The sequence below is a fragment of the Erpetoichthys calabaricus genome, chromosome 3 (assembly GCF_900747795.2).
Source record: "Erpetoichthys calabaricus chromosome 3, fErpCal1.3, whole genome shotgun sequence".
NCBI classification, from domain to species: Eukaryota; Metazoa; Chordata; class Cladistia; order Polypteriformes; family Polypteridae; genus Erpetoichthys; species Erpetoichthys calabaricus.
This window is the reverse complement of record NC_041396.2, coordinates 251,982,160-252,005,876: the sequence shown is the minus strand read 5'-3', so window position 1 is coordinate 252,005,876 and position 23,717 is coordinate 251,982,160. Positions and strand designations below refer to the sequence as shown.

The 23,717-nt window shown below is 39.6% G+C and overlaps 1 protein-coding gene across 3 annotated transcripts in view; it reads left to right on the top strand.

Moving 5' to 3' along the window:
* The first annotated feature begins 324 nt into the window (after positions 1-324).
* Positions 325-23,717, top strand: part of spats2 (spermatogenesis associated serine rich 2) — a 37,088-nt gene continuing 13,695 nt past the window's right edge. The window contains exons 1-8 of one of the 3 annotated variants that reach the window (XM_028798056.2): positions 325-453; positions 6,998-7,344; positions 10,918-10,997; positions 12,146-12,254; positions 12,350-12,399; positions 16,693-16,951; positions 17,084-17,269; positions 19,149-19,284. In XM_028798056.2, the coding sequence (XP_028653889.1) occupies positions 7,320-7,344; positions 10,918-10,997; positions 12,146-12,254; positions 12,350-12,399; positions 16,693-16,951; positions 17,084-17,269; positions 19,149-19,284 (845 nt within the window). In that variant the 5' untranslated portion in view covers positions 325-453; positions 6,998-7,319. Of the gene's footprint in view, positions 520-6,997; positions 7,345-10,917; positions 10,998-12,145; positions 12,255-12,349; positions 12,400-16,692; positions 16,952-17,083; positions 17,270-19,148; positions 19,285-23,717 lie in introns of all 3 variants that reach the window. The other 2 variants (XM_028798055.2, XM_028798057.2) reach the window with 2 other exon arrangements.

Genomic DNA, 23,717 nt, shown 5'->3' with positions numbered 1-23,717 from the left:
ACCCACTTCCTAAAAACGGCGATCTTAAAAATGTGGCGCAATACTTTAACCCGGCAGATCAAAGTTGTGAACAGAGGTGTATAATTATTGGAAGCATCAGTCAGACTTAATAGTTACCATTTAACAGCAGCAGCAACGCAACACACGATTGCAGGTCCACGGTCACCGTGCCACCTAATAAACCCGCCTCCGTCTCAAATTGGGAGGTGGTGGGAGTACAGTCTTTAATGAGACTTTCTTGTGATTGGTTGGGATTGGGAGCGGTGAAAGAATAGAGGCTAGTGATTGGTGTTTTACTGGAGAAGGCGGACCCATATGGAAATTAACAAACGCTGACTGGAACCGCCGCGTGGACGCGCCGCCGGCATTTTAAAGCAGTAGCGCGGAAGTGACGCCAGCGTCGCCGGCTGGACAGATTGACCGACTGACGGACAGGCGGACGGCAGCTGTTGAGTGAGTGCTTTGTGTCGGGATCGGGCCTCTCGAAGCGCTTTTTGAGGACTCAGGGTCTCAGTGGAGGTAATGGTCACTATTAAAACATGATTTTTTAGGAAAGAAATCTGTAGGTAAGCATCCCGACGCGATAGCTGCAATAATGGTAATAAATAATGCGACTGGAGACTGGATGGTCTAGTGGTTTCTTAGTGAGATGCTTGTCTTTTTGTTGAGCATGGACCTTCTAAGATGATTTTTAGGTACTGGGGACGTAAAGAGTAAAGAAGGCAGGTGCTAAATCACAAGACTGTACGCTTTGATGCGGCAAGATAGTTCGGTGATTCTTATGGTGTGGCCCGGCTAGGTTCAGAAGAGTCCGGGTCGGTAGACCCTGTGGTGCGACAGGGCTTGGCTGTTAAAAGAATTTTCCATATGCAGTGATTTCCACTCGTGTTGGATTATATAGCATTTTTTTTAAAAAAACCTCAAACGTGAAACAACTGCCAGATATTCTGATTATGCAATGCCATCCTTCCCAGATTTGTGCCTAATATGCATGAGATGCATGGGTAAATGGTGAAATGCGGTAACGTAGCGGAACGCTGAGTAAAAGCTCTTTATTTTCGGGGGCGTTCGTCAGGATAAGTAAGACAAGAGAACTTGGGGCCCCAACCCCTTTTTCAGTATTGTTTCATAAATAGCATCTTCACAAGATATCTCGCTTCCTCTTTCAGTGCAGCTGTTTTATCTGACATTTACGAAAGTGCACTTCGCTTTGCATATTTCCGAGTGAGCGATGTATGAAATTTTGTAATTCTGAGGGATCGCCTGTGTTTAAAATAGCAACAGGTTAATTGTCCAGCATTACTCCAATAAACGTGCATATCCGTCTGACTCTGCCTGCCATTCGCCTTGGTGATCTGCATGTGCATCTCCAGACTTTTTTTGCCAGGACCCACTTGACTCACCCTCCCCTCCCCTTGGTCCCAACAGTTTCAGCATACGTAAGCAATTAAATGCCTAGTTTGGCGTCTCGATTTTAGGCTTTCCCCCAATGTAGCTGTGTATAACTTCCACAGGTTTGCAATATTTATTTTTCACTAATCCTTCATTCATACCGGGTTATGGTGACATGGGCACAGAGGTGCACAAAGTGGATGATTTCACGTTTTTGTTCTTGCAATGACTTTGACTTAATGATATACAAGGAGGCAGGCAATTTTGACAGTTTGTTTATACTGAAGCCCACCTGTCATTGTTTGTAAGGCAATTTCTGATTAGTTTTGCATAAGCTAGTGACCAAGTTTGTGGGTGCATAATTTTTGTTGGGCTAATGAATAGTGGCCTTTGCTCCTGCCCTTCAGCCTGTCGTGATGTGCTTCTCACTTCCTCTGGCTGCAAAATATAAAAAAATGAGGATTAATGGAAATAGACAGGTTAGGCAAACTTTTTATTATTCCAGAGGGAAGTTTGTATGTAGTAGAAAGTACAAGGCATCGTTATGCAGATACAAGACAATAAGCAAAGACATAATGACTGAAAATTAGTGTTATCATAAATACACACACTTAGGATTAGTACAAAGAAGAATTACCTTTAACATCACACAGACTATTTACGAATTCAGCAGCATATCTACAGAATTCAAAATGCTTATTGCTCTAGGAATAAGAGTTCTTCAGTCTGCTGCTCTTTACTTCCATATAAACATAATCGGGGCACGCCATCTTATGGCTGTCTGTGTCCTATAGACATACAGTACTTGGTGTGATTATTCGGCAACACCAACTTTTAGTGATCCGTCTGCTTTTTAATTCTCTTCAAGACCCTGCTGCTTGGTTTGTTAAAGTGCCAAATTCATTTTATACAATACCCATTAGCACTGATCATCTTACATGGACCAAAGCAATTGCTTTTTGTGTCATGAAACTGGAATTGCCAATATCCTAATTCTTTTCACTTCCAGCCTGTTCCTTTTTTAATTTTAAATTGCTCCTTGAAATCTTGCATGCACTTTGTAACTGAAGCTCCACTTCTTCTCTCCTGCATTCATGTAATAACTTTTTCATTTAATCCATCCATCCATCCTCTTCCGCTTTTCCGAGGTCGGGTCGCGGGGGCAGCAGTTTAAGCAGAGATGCCCAGACTTCCCTCCCTCCGGCCACTTCTTCTAGCTCTTCTGGGAGAATCCCAAGGCGTTCCCAGGCCAGCCGAGAGACATAGTCCCTCCAGCGTGTCCTGGGTGTTCCCCGGGGCCTCCTCCCGGTTAGACATGCCCGGAACACCTCACCAGGGAGGCGTCCAGAAGGCATCCTGATCATATGTCCGAGCCACCTCATCTGACTCCTCTCGATGCGGAGGAGCAGCGGCTCTACTCTGAGCCCCTCCCGGATGACTGAGCTTCTCACCCTATCTTTAAGGGAAAGCCCAGACACCCTGCGGAGGAAACTCATTTCAGCCACTTGTATTCGCAATCTCGTTCTTTCGGTCACTACCCATAGCTCATGACCATAGGTGAGGGTAGGAACATAGATCGACTGGTAAATTGAGAGCTTCGCCTTGCGGCTCAGCTCCTTTTTCACCACAACAGACCGATGCAAAGCCCGCATCACTGCGGATGCCGCACCGATCCGCCTGTTGATCTCACGCTCCATTCTTCCCTCACTCGTGAACAAGACCCCGAGATACTTGAACTCCTCCACTTGGGGCAGGATCTTGCTACCAACCCTGAGAGGGCACTCCACCCTTTTCCGGCTGAGGACCATGGTCTCGGATTTGGAGGTGCTGATTTCCATCCCAGCTGCTTCACACTCAGCTGTGAACCGGTCCAGAGAGAGCTGAAGATCACGGCCTGAAGAAGCAAACAGGACAACATCATCTGCAAAAAGCAGTGACCCAATCCTCAGTCCACCAAACCGGACCCCCTCAACGCCCTGGCTGCGCCTAGAAATTCTGTCCATAAAAGTTATGAACAGAATCGGTGACAAAGGGCAGCCCTGGCGGAGTCCAACTCTCACTGGAAACGAGTTCGACTTACTACCGGCAATGCGGATCAAGCTCTGGCACCGATCGTACAGGGACCGAACAGGCCTTATCAGGGGGTCCGGTACCCCATACTCTCGGAGTACCCCCCACAGTTTTCCCAGAGAGACACGGTCGAATGCCTTTTCCAAGTCCACAAAACACATGTAGACTGGTTGGGCAAACTCCCATGCACCCTCCAGGACCCTGCTAAGGGTGTAGAGCTGGTCCACTGTTCCGCGACCAGGACGAAATCCACACTGTTCCTCCTGAATCCGAGGCTTGACTATCCGACGGACCCTCCTCTCCAGGACCCCTGAATAGACTTTTCAGGGAGGCTGAGGAGTGTGATCCCTCTGTAGTTGGAACACACCCTCCGGTCCCCCTTCTTAAAGAGGGGGACCACCACCCTGGTCTGCCAATCCATGTTTTAATCATTTAATTAGCAACATTTAATCCATGTTGCTAATTTTTTTTCAATTTGTGCTATCCTTTACTTTTTGATGCACAAGTTTGACTTCACTATATTCAATTTCTTTCAAGAAATTTGATTTTGAGAGTGTGCTTTTAAAAGCACTGTATAAAATAAAGAAAAATTCCATATATATTAATCTATGTAATTGAGTGTCTGTCTCCATCTCCTTCTTTAGCTGGAATTGGTGGCTGCTAATGTTGATCTCAGGGCAGATTTACAAGATAACATGATTCCATTTGATGTTTTGTAGACTGTATATAACTATTAATAGGGGAGAAAATTCTGCTGACTTGCAGAATCCTGAAATCTCAGCATTTTAAAAACCAGGTTGTAAACCCTTGAAGTTGTGTATGCCACCTTCTGCTAATGTAGGTGTCTTTACTTTGATTTTACTACTGATGACATTTTAAATGTGGTGTAGCTTCTACATTGGACACTTTCACGTAGGATAAGTGTGTAATTCTTTGTTTTTGAAACCATGTTCCAAGAAAAAAAATCCTCTTTATCCTTTATTCAATGACAGTGTTTGACCACTGGGAATAAAAGTAGCTGGATTTCTTGTATAATCTTGAACTCCTAATATTTTGCTTTAGGTTTGTATTGACCTATACAACCTTTTTGTTTAGAGTGTTAACTTGGGATCAATGGCTTTTGTTCCCAGGATCATTCTGACAAAAGTCTTTTATGTCACCTATATACATATTTATTTAAGGCCTTTTGAGAAAGAGACAAATGTAAAAATTCAAGTAAAACATACTTGCTGGTTTGGGGAAAAGGGATGTAGATTGTGTGCTTTGTTAGCATTAAAGAAATACGCTTAGACCTGCTTAATCAATTTTGGTGCTGCAGTGGGCCAAAGCTGGTCTTGGCAGTGCTAAGTGCAATTCAAAAACCAGAACTGGACACACATGGACTACTCCTGTACACACACCGACTAGAACAGGGCCAATCTTTATTGAATTGGCAATTAACCCAAAATGCACATATTTGGGCGTCTGGCAGAAAAACTCGAATACCCAGAAGAACTCCCACAAGTATTTGGTGGGGATGGTGTTTTAATTTCCTGCCTATGGGGATTTGGTCCTATTATTCACATGCAGTTGTGTGTGTTTTTTTTTTTTTGTTTTTTTTTAACTTTTGCTTATAATGAAAGTCCAGAAAATGTGTGCAGTGCTCATAGGACCAAGCCACTTGAGGTGAAGCAAAATTGTTCTGGGTTTATGCATGCTTTTTCATGTTCTCTTCGTTTGCAATTGTTGACTTCCGCACAAGGTTAAAACCCACCCTTAACACAGGAGAGAAAACATGGTAATATTGTACAATTAATCTGTTAAAAGCCAACTGCACTCCTCTTCAACAATTTACACATTCTTTCCTATATAGATTTTTTTTTTTTAAGTTTATTTATATATGTCTAAGTTGACGTTATCATTTTTATTTACATTTTTATAACTGGGCAATGCAAATGTTAATGCCTGACAGCTCTGGGCTGAAAGTGCCTTTGAGCTAATAAGCAACTTTAGTTGTCTAAGCTAAGCTGGATGTGTGAGCGTCATGTGTTAGGCATCAGGTTCAGAGCAGAGTCCAAGATGTGCACACTGACAATGCTCTCCACCTGACAGGTGAACCCTAATGCACTACACAAACGGCATGTTGCTCTACATACTAGAGCAGCTATGACGCAAGAGATGTTTAAGAGGGGTGTGTTGCCTCTTAACTTTATTGTTTCCCGGGCCAACATCATGAAATGAAATAACCTTTAGAGGCATGCTGCTTGACAGGGTCCTTTTAACACTAGGAAGACGCATGTGAAACCTCCAGGTAAAAGACTCTTAGCTACATATTGCAGGCATTGTATATTGTCTACTCATTTGAGCTGTTCTCCTTCCTTTTTTAAATGTTGCTGTGTGTTTTGGTTTGGCAATTTTCTTACGACTTGAGTAGGAAATTTACTATTTTCCGAAGGGCTCAGAAAACATTTAGGGTATCAATGTCCTGGACCAGCTATAGACATACACTACCTACCACAGCAGGAAAGGAAGACAATTCTAAGTCTTCCTGCATCTCAAATTTAACTTACGAAGATGGTGAAAATATGTTGCCATAGATATGCACTGTTTGATTCTTGCTGCTTCGTTTTTCTTTTTATGGTCTCTCTCTGACTTAACCGGTTCAGTCAAATACATACTGATTTGTTCATCTGTTCGTGGCTTCAACTTGCTTCAGCCATGGTTGAGGGCCCTTGGCTGAACATGAGGATTCCATATTTTGTGGTGTTGTCCAAAAAAGTTCTGTTTTTGACCAGGTTTACTTTACAAATCTCTGTTCATTATGTGTGTAGTATTGGATCTGTACCAGTTGTCTTCATTGTGTAAAGTTCTGAGATTTGTGGCTCGGACTTATTGTTTAAACCAGTAAGGCAATCTTTTCCTCATTGTGCCCTTCATGGGGAATACTGTCTTTAAAACTGTTCATAGTAAAACCAAGTTCTTCCTTTACATGCCTGTTATTTTTATATTGTTCCTGTAGTATTCCACATGTGCAATAGTCAAATTTATACAGTTACAATACAGAAATGCTATAGCAGGCATATGAGCTACTTAGGGGTGTACAGTAGGCCTATGGAGGAATTGGAAGCTGCCTGTAGTTTACTATCCAACTCCATTACCACTTTTCCACATTGTCTGCCAGTTAAGACTTGAAACTTCCCTGTTATTGGAGGCAAGGTGTAGGAAAGTAGGAATGAATGGAAGTCTGTCTGTTTGGCTTTTTGGATTATTTGCCCTTGCCACGTTCTAATACTTTTTGCTGAAATGGTAGTAAAGATTCTTGGCTAATTCTCTTTATTCTTTGTGAGTGGTGTTGGGGGGGGTCACTCTCTTTTTCCATCAGTAGCTCTTCAGTGTATCCAAAGCAGGACGGTATAAAGATTCAGCCCAATGCTATTACTATCTTGCACTTTGTGTACCAATGGGCCTGTTATTCACAACTTCCCGTCATAGATGGTGCCCGTATATTAAGACAATGACCTGAACTTATTTTTTTCTTTTTCCCTAACTTATACAGAGCTTCTTGGAGTCGGCGGTGAAGATGCAACACTCGGCCTCTGACATCTGTGCAGCCACCACTACGTGATTTCAGACTTGCCGAGAGATTTGTGAAACCTGAGCCACTTCTGGCTGGGCCCCAAAAGCATTTGGACGTCGAAAGTTAGCCAGACCTGGCTGGGAGAGAAAACAGGAGTGTGACAAGAGGGTTGCCTATGCTGCAGGGTTTATCTTTCTTTATATATTTTTTTTTTTTACCTGGAGAAGCTCATCCCTTGTCGTGCTGGCAATCCCTGCCCCACCAGCGTGGTCCATTTTGTGGGGATTGACTTCAGGAGAACATGTCCAAAAAGCACGGTCCAAAAGGTGGGTGTCCTATTTTGAAGTGGTTCTGGGTTTTTGAGTGTTGGGTGAGACTTTGTCACACTGATTCTTTGGGATATGAGAGAAAGAGGATCTGACTTGCACTGCTGCCATGGATGTTCCATGAGCCTGCTGCAGTAGTTTCCCCATTGGGAAGCATTTTTTTTATGTCCCCTTCATCAGATACTTGAAGCAGTGGGGTTTTTGGGTTGAGTGCTTTTTCTTGACTGGTCTGTTTTTTTTTTTTTTTGATAAGCCCAAGCAGCAGTCAAATTTTCAAAAGCTAAGCTGGGAGTTTACAAAAAAAAAACTGGTAGTATGATTGGTAGGATAGTATTTGCATTTCCATTTCCACACTTTTAAGATCTAAGTAGATGATTTTCTTCTAAAAAAGAAAACGCTACTTTGAACTAGCTACAACTATCATAGATTTTGGAGAATTTAGTCTCTTTCTGCAGTTCTTATGCTCCCAACCTCTTCCTCCTCCTAATGCATTTTAGGTGATGCTTTTATTCAAAGCGACTTGCAAATCACAACAGTTTGCATACCTCTATACTATGAGCACTGGCGGATTATTTTACTTGCACAGTGCTTTTTTTTTTTTGTTATGGCAACATTTGTCTTAAAGTCTAATGGCTTGAATACCAGGTCACACTGTCCAGTTCTCCAGAGCAATACTTTGAAAGTCACAAATGTACAGTAAAATCAACTCTCCCATTGAATTACCTTTTGCTGGTTGCTTCACAAGTTATAATCTTCTACATGTTTTTTTTTTTTTATTGTTACCTAAAAAGTAATACAAAACTAGTAGTTTCTGGGTAGAATTACCTGGAAAGGGCCTAGCCCTAATTACAGGCGAGCGTGCCAAAAGAAAAAAACAGAAAAATGTCTGGTTGTTTTTATTCTTTTCAGATTTTTATATGCGTTTAATTTAGTTTGGGCAATCGTAAGTGTTAGTTGGCTTATGTGAAGAGTGAAGACTGCAGTTGTTCTCTTGACTCAGTCTTCATGAGGAGCTCTCTGCTACCCATTGCTTGTTTTGTGCGCGTGTGCTGCTATGCCATTGATCTTCCTGTTCTGAGTCTGAGGCCCCGTTGATTGGATACTTTTTCCCCTTTGCCTCACTCTGAAACTACTACATTATGCTGTTTCCACCCTTCTGGCCCCTGATCCCCTTCACAGAGTTTCTAACATTACTGGACTGGTATAACTGTATGTACCGGAAGCAAGGGGCACTATTTGTGTGCTTTTGTACATCTAGGAAGTGACCTTTCTATCTGGCTTTTGCCATTTGCAATGTTGGGGTGGGGGATGATGTTTACTGGGTGGTCTGTTACTTTAGTTCATTTCTTCCTGTGCCTTGCCTCGGTTTGCTCTTGAAATGAGCTGGATCAACGTTGCCGCTTAAGGGGGGGAGGGGGGTTATAGGCAGCATATGTTACTTCCTTATTTCTTGTTGCTGGAGAAAGCATAAACACCCCCAACCCTTGTAGAGATTCATTATTTACATGCTGGAGAAAAGTTTTGAATGGCCAATCGCTGGCAGTAGACTGAGTTTGTGCCTCATCACTGTCGGCTTACATGCAACAGAGGAGGCTGTAAGGGGGTTGTGTTGTGTTTAGGTGCAATCTGGTATGCAACACAAGTCTGTGACAGATTTTTGGATCCAAAGTGAGGTGGGAGCCTGGATCACTTATGATTGGATTAGCATTTGAATGAATATATATATTTTTAGGAAGTACTGTATTGTATTATGCATATAAAGTATCTCAGAACAAGGCTAACTATGAAAGATGTAATGTGAAACGAATACTGATGCTTATAGTTTATTTTTTTTAGAATATTAGGCTTTGACATCAGCAGACCTCTGGATGATGGGAAAAGGGGGCTGTTGTTTTTTGCTTAGATGGAGCAAGCTAACTCACTAGTAAACCGTTCTGTCTAGACTGCTCAAACCTAACATGAAATGAGAGCTATAATATTTCATGCATTCAGTTAATTGATGTATGCAGCTCATTTGCCTGGAAGAGTGCTTTTTAGTTTGGCTTGTTAAATTCTTCATTTGAGTACACAAAATCTTGGTGGAGCACAGATTGATTTAAGTTTTGGCTGTCTTGTTAGTCTTGTATTTATTTAAGGGGTTTATGCTTTATCAGCCTTAATTTTAGAAGTTGTTTTTACATTTTCCATAACTTCCAAGATATTTCTTCATTGTTGCGTTCAGATGTCTTCATCTGTGGAGTGAGCTGTTGCTGGAAGTGCTTGAGCAGTTTTTCAAGAGGTGCTTTTTAATACAAATGGCTCTTCTGTGTACTTTTGGAGTAGAGCTACACAGAATTATTTCTGAAAAACCCCTCTGCCTTTACTGTATTTTGTTATTACGTTGTTTTATTTTTTTAATTAAGTCAAAATTATTAGTACACACTCCTTGTATAGATCGTGAGAATCCAGCTCTCTTCTTTACCGCACCTTTTGAAATTTTCTTTTTCTTTCCCCCAGTGGCGCCACTTGTTTGCTGCGTTGCCAGGTGGCTCCAAAGCTGTGCAGCCCTGGGGCGTATGCTGATGACGGCCAATGGATAACAAAAGCCAGCTGTGTAATGGCTTTGCGCAGCTGCTCCTACATCCTCCTCAGCCCTTTTGTCATTGCTCAGCAAGTCCTGTTCTAATAATCTGTGTGGTAGGCATCCCGGAGACGTCTGCCATGGCAAGCAAAGTGACAAGCTCCGAGGCTGGCACACCCGCACTGCACAAATAGGTCGGCGCATGCTACGTGCTTGCAGGTGAACTTTGCTTGCTGTGCATTTTGGACCCACCCTGATCACACATACACTGAATTAATTCCTTCGGGGTATGTACTTGTTACTTTTCCACTGTTGGAATTAGCATTGATGCTTACTAGGCGCTCAATCACATTTTACAGTTATCACTGTGCTGATATAGTGCCTTTAATTAAGAGGAAAAAAAAAAAAAGTTGTTTGCAAATCAAATCATCAAACGGTGTGCTTGCATGAAATCCATTCATTCATCCATCCTCTTCCGCTTATCCGAGGTCGGGTCGCGGGGGCAGCAGCTTGAGCAGAGATACCCAGACTTCCCTCTCCCCGGCCACTTCTTCTAGCTCTTCTGGGAGAATCCCAAGGCGTTCCCAGGCCAGCTGGGAGACATAGTCCCTCCAGCGTGTCCTGGGTCTTCCCCTGGGCCTCCTCCCGGTTGGACTTGCCCGGAACACCTCACCAGGGAGGCATCCTGATCAGATGGCCGAGCCACCTCAACTGACTCCTCGATGCGGAGGAGCAGCGGCTCTACTCTGAGCCCCTCCCAGTTGACTGAGCTTCTCACCCTATCTTTAAGGGAGAGCCCAGACACCCTGCTGAGGAAACTCATTTCAGCCACTTGTATTCACTTGCTTGCAATATGGACATAAATTTAATGTCCAGTGTACACATGGGTTAGGCGGTTAGGTTTCACTTTCAATTCTGTGCAGTACATAGTTTCGTTTCTGGGTAAAGTTGGCAAGATAGCAAGGTGAAAGGAGGCTGGGACTGCTTTTCATTTTATTTCTTTCTCGTTACAGACTCTGGAGATGTCTTCTTTGACACACAGTCCAAGATGGTCATGTCTCAGGGTGGAACATTTGAAAAAATGAAGGAGAAGGTGAGAAATCTTAAGATAAATTTTGGCTTATTTTTTTTAATTTGGCATAGTAGTCTACCAGTATGCCAGTTTTGCATGAAGCAAATGAAGAGAGGTGGACAGGTTCTAGTCTTTTATTAATCAAGGAACAATAAATGAACAGATGATACATAGGTTGAGGGGAAAATATGCTTGGAGGCTGACATGGGTTAATACATTGCTAAAGCACTAGGGTCTGGTGTTATTGGCTGATATCCAGAACATTGTAGCCTAGAAATCGTAATGTGGAGACACTTCAGAGGAAATAATGGGGCTTGTTTTTTTAACTTTATGCATAAAACAACAAACCTTTCAGCGTCTGCTCCTCCTTAACTGGTACTGAATGTGTGAAATCTTTATAGATCTAGGAAAATATCAAGTCATCCTGATGTGTGAATGAACGAATTCCAGTAAATTCAGTGGATGTTTAAGCTGGCAAATCCCTTTGCTTTATTTGCAAAGATGGGTACTATGCGACTCTCAAGAGACCACTTAAAATGCCATTGCAGTAATTTTTGTGTGTGGACATGTTAACAATTCTAATTTTTTTTATATAAATCTCATTGGGAAAAGTAGAGTTTCATATATATATATATATATATATATATATATATATATATATATATATAATATATAGAGAGAGAGAGATAATATATATATATATATATATATATATATATATAGATAGATATATATCTATATATATCTATATCTATATATATCTATCTAATATAATATAAATAGTACCTTACAATTATATTTGCAGTACAAAGAGCTAAATATAATTTTGTTTCCCATCCAATGCCACGGCACAGCACTTGCATACTACCTTGTTTAACAGACTTGGATATATGTTGTGCTAAGCCTAAGTGGTCCTTTAATAATGCTGCAGATTTCAATGGCCACTGGCATGGCATCTGTCTTATACTGATATTTGAAATTATGGTCGCTAAGAAACGCATCTTCTTAAATGAGTTCATGATCCAATGCTTTTTTTCTAAAAATGGGTTAAGGTAAGTAAATAAAAGAAAGTTTTGCATTATTTCTTGTTTATGAGCATGTTAGCTAAGTTCTTGTCTTAAAAAGAAGTAACTAGTGTGTGTCTGTACCTTTTTTTTTTTTTTTTTTAGATCAGCGCTGTGCGAGCTGTTGTTCCCAACAAGAGCAACAATGAGATTGTCCTGGTGCTTCAGCACTATGATAACTCTGTGGATAAGGCTGTGCAGGCTTTTGTAGATGGTAAATAGCGTACTTCCTTTAACTATTCTCTTCTTAGTTTGGTCCAGGTATGTGTTTTATTAAGCCTTATTTGTATTATGTGCTTTCTGTACTAGGTAGTGCTGTGGAAATCCTGAAGGAGTGGAATGTCACTGGAAAGAAAAAGGTATGGTTTTATAAGGTACTCTATACCTTGTGGTAATGTCATTTGTTGCATGAGCTGGCTTCTGTCATATTAGTTAGTCACTGTTGACTGTGTGCCTTTTAAAACATTGTGCAAACATATTTATCTGCAAGGGTCAGAGTTGAGTGTACTAGGTCAACAAAATTACCATATTTTTGTTTGCTCAGCTTGGTTCTGTCCAGTCTGCCACTACAAGATTACTAGTATGCTGAAATGTGATTCTGTTTCAGAATATAGGTGGAATCCTTTTGTAATGAAATTCATGGAACCATAAAGATATTTTCTTATAATAGATTCGCCATTTCGCAGAAGGACAGCTCTGTAGCTGCTCAGCTGCGTCTGGTAAAGAGTAAACCAAGGGCAAAGCAATTTGTTGTCTTCTGCCGGATTAGGCTTACCACGTAATGTGCTTGTCACATGATGTTTAGAACATTTGACACTGGACTTTGACCTGATCTTCTTCACACTCTCCTGGTCTGCCACAGCGGTGATTCTGAGCTATCGGTATTGTTCTAATCTGAAGATGGGAGTTAAACAGGACAATTACCATGTCTCGGCACCTATTTTGTGTACTTGAGTGCTGAAGTAACCAATCCTATTTTGAATGAAGTTGTGAGACTGTTCTTGTCTTCTTTATACAGAAATAAAGTACCTGTGTTTTCATGCATGTCTGTGACCCAAGCTTAATAATACTTGTACAAAAAAAAAAAGAAAAAAAAAAGGTGCTTCTTAAACTGCAAAAAATTTTATTTTAAAATAAGAAGTTAGATGAAACTTTTTTTTTTTTCTTACAAATTCAGGTATGAATACAAAATGAAAATGAGATGTTATAATGTTTTTTCCCTTTGGCGTAAATTAACCATGTCTGATGTTTTTTTGTTCATTGCAAAGAAAACTTTGAGAAGTGCTATGAAACTGAACACTACAGTATCCACACACGACACAATTAGCCACATGGATACTCGCTGGAACACTGACTCAGACTTTGGCTATACCTGTATGATGCCGAGACTGCCCGAGACCGGAAATTTCACAACAGACTTTCCCTTTTTTTTTTTTTTTTTTTTTTTTGGCATCTGATTATTAACTTTGGTGGCCATTTTTGGTTGGGGGGAAAAAACATTTAGTTATACTGAAATTTTACATTTTGATAAAATTAAATCTATTAAACCTGAGGTCTAAACATTTGTCCAGCATGACAAAAAGTTTTGGATATTCTGAAAATTTTGCTACTTCTGTATTTTTGTGATTGGGTTCTTATTTAAAATAATGGCAGATGTTGGATTGTGTGTAAGGGTTTGTGGTGGTTTTTTTTTTTTTTTTTTTTTTTTTATATAAAGCATTTCTCGATGAAAAGAAAAATCACAAAATTAAGGTTGTCCACATTTTGCAAACAGAGAAAACAACCGTATCTTTCCTGTAAATTAAAAACCAATCTAGAGAAAAGGTGCAAATAAGAACTTCTTCCTGTGCAGATTTTTCTGCTTTTTTTTAAAATTAATTTTATATTTGTAACCCTCTTTCTGCTCTGTGGCCATCACAGGGCCTTTCACATCACATACAGGGACCTTTCCTTAACCTCTGCATTTTTCTTTAAAAGTTTTTTTTTTTTTTTTGTATTGCAGCCTTCACTGCTCTTCCTTATACATCCCTATACATTACTTTCTTTTCTTTTCCTTCAAAAAAAAAACAATTTCACTTGCAAAGCACAGCAGACCGCTTTTTCCTTATACTATAACTACAGGCAGGGCTGGCCCTAACCATTTTGAGGCCTTAGGTAAGGTTTTGCTCTGGGACCCCAACTAGCACAATGCAAACATGTATTGTGATATTTACATGTTTCCTAAAGGTAGTCTACCTTTTGAGGTGCAGCTGAAAAGAAGCTATAAAGCTGTTGCAGATGTCCACAGAAGACAATGGCATCTCTGCAGATTCTTACTGCATCAGCTACCACTACACTTAGGGTGTAGGCAGCACATGGCCCAAAGAAAGCTTGGGAGTTTTTTGCAGCAGTCTGGCCTTTACACCTTTGTGCTTAACCCCTTCATATTGGCACAATTGTCATATGACCAGAGAAGACACAATTTCTTCATTGTCTGTTTCTGGAAGGAATCCCACAAAGTGCTCTTTAATGCTGTGACAATTCTTAAAATGTCATTTGTTCCTCATGGCTAACATCTAGGAAGAAAATGGAGTAATATTTGGACTGCCTGATGTCACTCGCATTATGCTTGGTTACCTTCTCACATAAGGAATTATTGAGCTAATTTTCAATTGTTTTGCCAAAGTAGCTTGTGTGGGTGCTGGCACCACACTCGATCTGTTCTATATGCTATTTCATAAATGCCTTTCTCCTGAAGCAAGCAATGAGAATCTGACACATTGAAAAGTGAATATGAAAAGCCCGCTACTACGGAAAATGCAACAGACTTCACATCTATGACAGTGGGGGAAACTTTTTAATTAATGAGAAACAAATATTAGGAGGACTTGCCTGTTTTTGTTACACTCAACAAATCATTGTTACTCGTGGAAATTTCCAGTTGAATATTTAGTTAAATAATTTGCAAATCTGTTCTCTTTCACATGAATTGAGATTCTGCTTCTCTTATGAAGTATTCTGTGGTGTACCTATCAAAATAATTTTAATGGTTAGCAACTGCAGATGTTATTAATTTGGCCCACTGTCCTAAATATTTGTGCTTTATATTTTATCTGTTAGCATTTTTTCACCAACTGATTAACACTTACCACTAGCCGTTAATCGGGTATCATAGTTGAAATTTGCCACCTATTTGCCAACCTATAATAAACTGATAAACTACCTACAAAATGGGGAAGTGGGATATTTCATATCCAAACCAATACTAGATGACCATGTGGATACACTTGACTTGAGAATTCCTAGTTTTCATCCTCTTTCTCTATACGTTTAGCATTCGTTTGCTTAGAGGTTGATGCCCTTGCTGCTTGCTGAGCAACTCTTCTTTTCTTCACCCTAGCAGCCTGCTTCTTCTCTTTTTTCGTCGGCATCTTCTCACAATTAATCTGATTGAGTCAGTGTTTGTGTTGCAATTACTTAGTACATTTTCTTTAATTTTTCACTTAAGCTGGCACTTAAGTCTTCAATCTGCCTCAAGAGTGATGTAAGATATGAAGAGGTAGGGGAAGTGATGGCGAAGGAGGTAGAGATAAGAACAGTGCCCATATGCATGCACCACACAGCCGCTCCGCTGAGTTGATTCTACAATAAAATAAAGAGGAATAAGCTTGGAGGTCAATCCTCACCCCAAAAGCTGATAGTAGACATCACGTAGTATATGTGTACCAAATTTCAGGTCAATAGGTGAAATGGTTTGCGAGCCACAGGTGATTTAAAATCCTAGACAGTCAAACGGACAGCCACAGTAGCATATTATACTGTATATAAAGATGTTAAAGACTTGAGGCATAAACAATATAAACTTGCGTTGCTATGTCAGTGATAAGGAACACACAATTTCCATTCTTTAAGACTCGGTAGATCCACTGCTGTGATTGTCTTGAAGGCGTTACTTTAAGTGTGTGTGGTGTGTGTTTTTTTTCTCCCCTCCTCCCTTCCTTTAGGAGCACAACAAACCAGTGGTTTACTACACTGTGAAGTTCAGGTTAGAGTTACTGTTGTATTTTGTGCAGAGATAGTCCACTGGTTTTCTGATGTTGGTTATGACTTTTAGATTTCAGGCATGTATTTTGGAATATTTATGCATGTGGTACAGTTTGATGTTCTCAGCACATACTGTATAACTAATTATGTAGCCACCTGTAGTTTATAGTAAATTTGGCCTGAGGCTGCCTTTGCTATCTTTTGCATGTTTTGAATACTGCTTTTTTAATGTAGAAGATATTTTTGATCTGGTAAAATAGTCCTCTCACTGTGTAACCAGGCCACGTCTGTTTGTAGATAATTATCGGTGAAATAATACAATGATGCTGTGATACAAGATTTGTGGAAATCCATGCAAGCCTTTTTTTTATGGAATGCCATGTTTATCCACATTTTTTGGCCTCAGGATAGATTTTGATTACTGATCTAAGCCTGCTGAGGACTAAAATGTGTTTTTAGTCTGTTGGGCTGCGCCAGTTAAAACTGCTAGATGAAGGAAAACTGCTGATAAACATCCCTGTCAAACACTCTTGTGTTTTGGTGGTTTATTTGCCTTTTTTTTAACTGTACAATCTTAGGTGTTCACTTGGTAATAGCATTCTGTATGTGCTTCCCTACCTGTTTTGTAGACTCGAAAGAAGAAACCAAAACCAAAGCCTCAGACACCGGCCAATGATGGTCAGGTGGAGCCCAGCCAGGCTAACCCTGAAGGAACGCAGTCAGTCACATCCTCAGAAAAGGAAGGCTTGAATGGATTCCATGCTAATGGGTCCCTCAATGACATGGAGTCTGTGGACTCCCTCAGTGAGCAGCTCGACTCCATATCTATGGATCACCATGAGCTGGAAGACTCGGAGTCTGCTACACCAGAGGTATCTGATCCTACAGGTAGGAAGCCTTCAGAAGTGTCAAAATTGATTATTTTGAAGCTTAAAATTAGACTTTCATGACATTGTGTATCTTATAATATTATATCTTCTAATGCAACATTTTGTTAATTTTTTTTTCTTATTTCTATAGAGCTGGAGGAGGGACCATGTACAGTAGAGCCACACGGCCAACAAACTACATCTGTTACCTCTCAGGGGTCCAAACCTCAGAGGAGCTCAAATACAAGGTCAAGACAGAGCTCCCACCCAGTCCCATCTCCGCTTCTGGTAATGCCAGATGATTTGCTTCTTGGTTCTTCTGGCAGTAAGAAACTAGGTAAATGCAAACCAGTGACATTTTCAATAATGTGTATCTGTACTAGTGGCTGGACGGGTGAAATTAAGACTAAAAAAATTGACATCAGCAAGCATTTCGTTGTGTAAAGGATTGTGGGAATTTGGGACAAGCAGTATAACTTTGAAGTTCTCTTCATGTCCTCTAAATGCCGATTGGATGAGATACTAGGACAGCTTGGCTGCTGGCAAGCCAAACAAAGCTGCTTGAATCAAATGGCATCCTTTTTGGTATTTTTTTAATTTGCTTTTAAGGCCTAATAAATACTGATGTGGCTCCACTGCTCAGCTCTGAACATTTCAGTACACTTATGGTAATGTTTCTTTGTAAATTCTAAAGCTCCTCAGTTATCAATGAGGAAGGTGGTGTATGTGTATGTATATACAGTGGAACCTCGGGTCACGACCATAATTCGTTTCAAAACTCTGGTCGCAACCCAATTTGGTCGTGACCTGAAGTAATTTTCCCCCATAGGATTGTATGTAAATACAATTAATCTGTTCTGGACCGTACGAGCTGTATGTAAATATATTTTTGTTAAAGATTTTTAAGCACAAAAATAGTTTATACCATAGAATGCACAGTGTAATAGTAAACTAAATGTAAAAACATTGAATAACACTGAGAAAACCTTGAACAGAGAAAACTAACATTGCAAGAGTTCACGCTACAGCCTTACGAACCAATCGCTGTAAACACTTTTTTTTTTTTTTTTTTTTTTTTTATGAGTTTTAAGCACAGGGAAAAACATTAACATTTGAAAAAATCTGTGATTTATACAAAAACTAACCATAAACAACCAAGAAAACTAACCTTGCATGAGTCGAGTTCTGGCATGAAGGAAATGAGGAGGAACTGGGTGGAGAGGAGGTTACAGTTTTGAGGTAGAGTCCCTCTGCGCGATGCACGTCTGACCGAGAACAATGAACTGTACAGGGAGAGACTGAACACGTGCGTAAATCACTGGCACGTATGAACCGGAAGGGAAACGAAATAGAGCACAAAGAGTTCACAGCGAATGCACAGGGAGAGACTGAACACGTGCGGAAATCATCGGCGCGTACGAACCGAAAGGGAAACTGGCTTGTTTGTCACCTGAGTGTGTGGTCATGAACAGATGCAAAAGTTTGGCGAACTTTTTGGTCGTAACCCGATTTGTACATATTCAGAGACGTTCGTGAGCCGAGGTTCCACTGTATTATATAATTTTTTTTTTTGGCAGCCTTCTCATTTTCATATCCAGCCTCTTGCCTGGCCTGTTATAAACATCCATCCATCCATTATCCAACCCGCTATATCCTAACTACAGGGTCACGGGGGGGGGGGGTCTGCTGGAGCCAATCCCAGCCAACACAGGGTGGAAGGCAGGAAACAAACCCCTGGCAGGACACCAGCCCACCGCAGCTATTATAAATAGATGTGGCAAATTTGTTACAATGCATCAAGATTGAACATGTGCTTTAAGGCATTTTGCATGCTACTTGCTTTTAATTCTTAATGGTTTGTGCATCATAGAGGATGCTCCTCACGTCACATTTGGATTTACAGTATGTAGTTATTTTTGCAAAATCTGATGAAATTGACGTAATGCAGTGGATCTCCGCCAACCCCCCCCCCCCCCCCCCCCCCCCATTTTTTTAAATAACAACAATACTAGCAAGGTTAAGTGAGTTGTTCCAAATTGGGTATTTGTGGGATTGAGTAGGTTAATATATTATGTCTGCCTCCTGTCATTTGGATTGGGGTTGCGGATGAGACAGGCACGCAAATCTTAGCATGTTGAAAAAAAAAAATCTTTAGACATTTCATCTAGTGTATAGATTCATTAATCTTTATTGGTACTTTTCCTTTCTACTTGTAGCATCTAATATCGATAAGTCTGTCAAGGACCTACAGAGATGCATGGCCTCGCTCACACGCTACCGAGTTGTAGTAAAGGAGGAAATGGACTCGTCCATTAAGAGGATGAAGCAGATCTTTGCTGAGCTGCAGACATGGTATGTTTTAGTGTTTCTTTTATGGATTCTGTGGAGCACTGAAAGTGCCACTGAAAAGATTGGATAAGGAATGTCACAAAGAACTGGTATCTCAATATTAATTCGGCGCCAATGTTCCTAAAATGTAATAGTGCCAGTGTTTTTACAGTATTGTTACTAACGAGAAAGTCGGAACTGCAAACATGTATGACTGCAAGTAGATGAATTACTCCAGAAGACACAATAGTAAATGATAAAAACTATGTATAATAATGTCTCATTATGGTGAAGAAATGGCACCACTTCTACAAATGTCCAAAAAAAAACTGCACCATGCATGTCTGAAAACATTTTTGTTTGTTCAGGAGATTTTCAATGGACAAGTGCAGGAATTTTTTTTTCCTTCATTAAATAAAAAAAGAAAAATGCGCATGTAGGCTTGTAATATTGACACCTTCTTCTCCCATTATGGAATTAGTTCAGAAACTGTTTTTGTGTGCGCTTTGAAAGTGAAATAGCATTAATGATCAAATTGGATGTAATTGTTTAACTCGTATTGTTATGCAATTTATAAGCATAGAGATGAAAAGATGAGATTAATTACATTTAAATAGTGTCCTAGCCATTCCAATAAATGAAATGAGGCTTTGCATTCATGCTCCGATTGTAATGAGCTTATCTACAGAAGTCCATCAGTCCAAACATCTATCCATTTTCTAACCGGTGTATACAGTTCAGGTTTGCGCTTGGGTGAGATTCTCATGCATCCACCGATATGCATAAAGGACTGTGGAAGAACTACCAGAGCAGACAACAGTTATAGCAAGTAAACATCAACTCAAGATTTAAAGTGGCAATTTGACTTATCTACACCAGCAATGACATAAGTTGCTCTATATAATACCAAAATAAAATGTATTTAGTATTTAAATACTTCGAAGGATAAGGCACATCTCCCTATTAATAGGGTATGTTAATCATTGAAACATGGAGTTAGGAAGACACTCAAAATGGCATAATGTACGTCATTCCTAATATGAATCTGCAAGTGACATCAAACTAATGTTCATTAGCATGACCCATAAGTGAAAACACACATTATATACAGTATATTTGAATGGTACGTTGAAGGATATAATGCTGTCTCCTGCGTCTGTATACTCGCATAAGCATTAACAAAGTCTGATCACTCAAACCTTAAACAGTAAAACAAAGGCTGTTTAACCGGGCTTCTGAAATAAAGGATTCATGTAAAACCGACAAGTTTGAGTTCACTTAACAGTTGAGGGGAAAAATGTGTTTTTTATATATATATATATATATATATATATAAGACAGATTTGACTAATCTGTCAAATATTACTCTTTAGTAATATATTTTTTAACCAGCTAATGGTGTAAATGTTACAATAGCAGATGTCTCAAACCTGACAGATTTGATCCTCTAACACACCAGATTTTAAAAACATATTATAAAAACAGCTTTTGAAGAGTTGGTTTACAGTGAATTATCTTGAAGTGCACTAATTCAACCTTACATATATAATCAGGTTTGAGTGTTTATATTTATTATGGATTTAAAACAGTAGTTTTCAGTTACTGGATAGAACATGTTGGAGATTAAATTTAGAGTGTGCACATGCCAAGATAAATTAGGTAGTTCATGATATAGATTATTATTTTTTCTTTTTAATAAAGCCTATGCTGAAATCACCCCAAGATTATAAACCCCTGATTTGTTGCACTGTAGGAATCCCCATCTCTGCCACACATTAAAATTCAAGCATTGCATTTTTATATTTATGAATACCATTACTTGTTTGCTTAAATTAGAGGTATCCAATTGATGGATATGCCAGTATTTTAAAGATTTTGTTGTTATTGTTAATATATTGTATTACAGGAAAAGGTACAGTATTGTTCATTTCAATAAATGGAGGTACATTAATAAAACCCCACTGAATGGTTTTCTATTTTTGCCATGGTATCAAAACTTATTGGGATTGAATACAGAAATTCTGGTATTGCGACATCCTTAGACTGGTTAAAGTGGAACTTCTAGTAAGGTGGAGCCTGAGTTGGGGGTAACTGGTAATCTACAGAAATAAAGCAAATTGATTCCTTGATCAGAACATTAGAAAAATGTACACGAGAACAGGTCATTCAGCCCAAAAAAGCTTACTGGTCCTATTCGCACAAGTTCCCCAAACTTGCATCAAGTATAGTTTTGAAAGTTCCTAAAGTTCTGCTGCCTACCACACTTCTCAGTAGCTTATTTCACCATGTCTGTTGTTCTTTGTGTGAAGAAAAGCTTCCTAATGTTTGTGCGAAATTTACCTTTAACAAGTTTCCAAACTGTTGGTGTGTTTTTGCTGAGCTCGTTTTAAAGTAAGTAAGTTTTTAAAGTAAGTAATTTTCTTCATAATTTTCAACTCTTAAATTCTGTCTCATCTAAATGTCCTTGTGCTTAAACTCAGAAATTTCACCTCCTTTAATCTTTCCTCATAACTCATCCCCTGTTGCCCAGGAATCCGCCTAGTTGCTCTTCTCTGGACTTTTCCCAGTGCCGCTATGCCTTTTTGTAGCCTGGGGACCAAAATTGGACACAATTCTCGAGGTGAGGTCCCACCAGTGTGTGTTAAAGCCTGAGCAGAACCTCCTTGGCCTTGTACTCCACATGTTGTGCTGTATAACCTAACATTCTGTTGGCCTTTTCAATGGCTTCTGAACACTGGCTGGCTGCTGTTGGTGACAAGTCCATTACAACTCCTAAATCCTTCTCATATGGTGTGCTTTTGATTTTCAGACCCCCAATTGTATATTCAAACCTAATATTTTTAACTCCCATATGTAATACTTTATATTTACTTACTTTAAATTTCATCTGCCACAAATCAAGCCTGCATGCTGACCAAGTCCCTTTGTAATGGTTATCTACCAACCCACCTATCTTGGTATCATCTGCAAACTTAGCCAGCTTGTTACTTGTATTCCTATCCAAATCATGTACTGTATCTATATTAAAAATGGCAGTGGCCCTAGCACTAACCAGTGAGGTACACCACTCTCAATTTCACTCGATTCTGATAAGGTTCCTCACACCATAACACTCTGTTTCCTTTGTTTTAGAAATTTCTGCACCACCCTACATACTACTGCCCTGCATTCCCACTTCTTTTAGTTTGATGCCCAACCTCTCATGTGGCACCTTCTCCAAATGCTTTTTGAAAATCCTGATAAATTGTATGCACCACTTTGATCATATCATTTTTGTTGCTATTTGCCATTTTCCAATTCTTCAGAATTTCCTCAGTGCGCAGTGACTTCCTAAAAAAAAAAAATATATATATATATATATATCAAGGGTTTATATATGTACTTGAACTTGAGGGTAAATATTATCTGATCTCAGTTATTTTGCTTGATTTCAGCCTATTTAATCTAAGCAGTACTTCTCCCTCTATAAATTCCAAAACACTCAGTGCCTCCTTAGTGTAGTCCCTTTTACCATTGTGAGGTTATCCACTTCCTCACATGTGAAGCCTTCAGAAAAATGCAACTTTAGAGCATCTGATATTTCACTGTCTGTATATTTTTAATTTTCCGTGGAGTGGTGGCTCTGAGGCTAGGGATCTGCACTGGCAATAGGAAAGGTTGCCGGTTCGAATCCCGTAAAATGCCAAAAAAGGGACTCTGCTCTGTTGGGCCCTTGAGCAAGGCCCTTAACCTGCAATTGCTGAGCGCTTTGAGTAGTGAGAAAAGCGCTATACAAATGCAAAGAATTATTATTATATTATTATTACCATTTCTAATACACTTTGCTTTCTTCTTGACTGTTCTGTCAGTTTTTAAGTATTAAAAGAATCTCCTTTGGGTCATCGTTTGCCTTATCTGCTGCATTTCTCTCTAATATCTTTCTTAATCATTACTCCCTACGATTTACACATTAGTTATTAGTCCCTTTGCAGCATCTTTTTCTCTTAATTACCCAGTGCATATTTTGTGTGGTGTGTTTTTTAATTTTCTAGTAATTCCAGATTTTTGGGATGTACCTGTCCTGCATTAAATGTAAAACATTTAAACCTGTATATTTTTTTGTTTTAAACCTGTTCCATTGCACCTTAACTGTCTCCATACTTCAAAACCTACTGTATCCCAGTTTATCCCTTTTAGATTTTGGTGTATCTGTTGAAAATTTGTCCTGCTAAACTTAAGTTTAACAGTATTGGTCTTCGCATCCATGCTCTTCCAAAACATAAGTGTATTATTATATTATGGTCACTTGACCTCTAATTCCTCAATTCTATCCCTGATTATTACAAAATACTAAATCCAGACAGGCTTCCTGTCACGTCAGTGCTTTAACATACTGTGTTAAAAAATAGTTGCTGCTCTTGTACTCTGCTATTTACAAGTTTTATGTAGTTAATATTCGGATAGTTAATGTCCCCCAT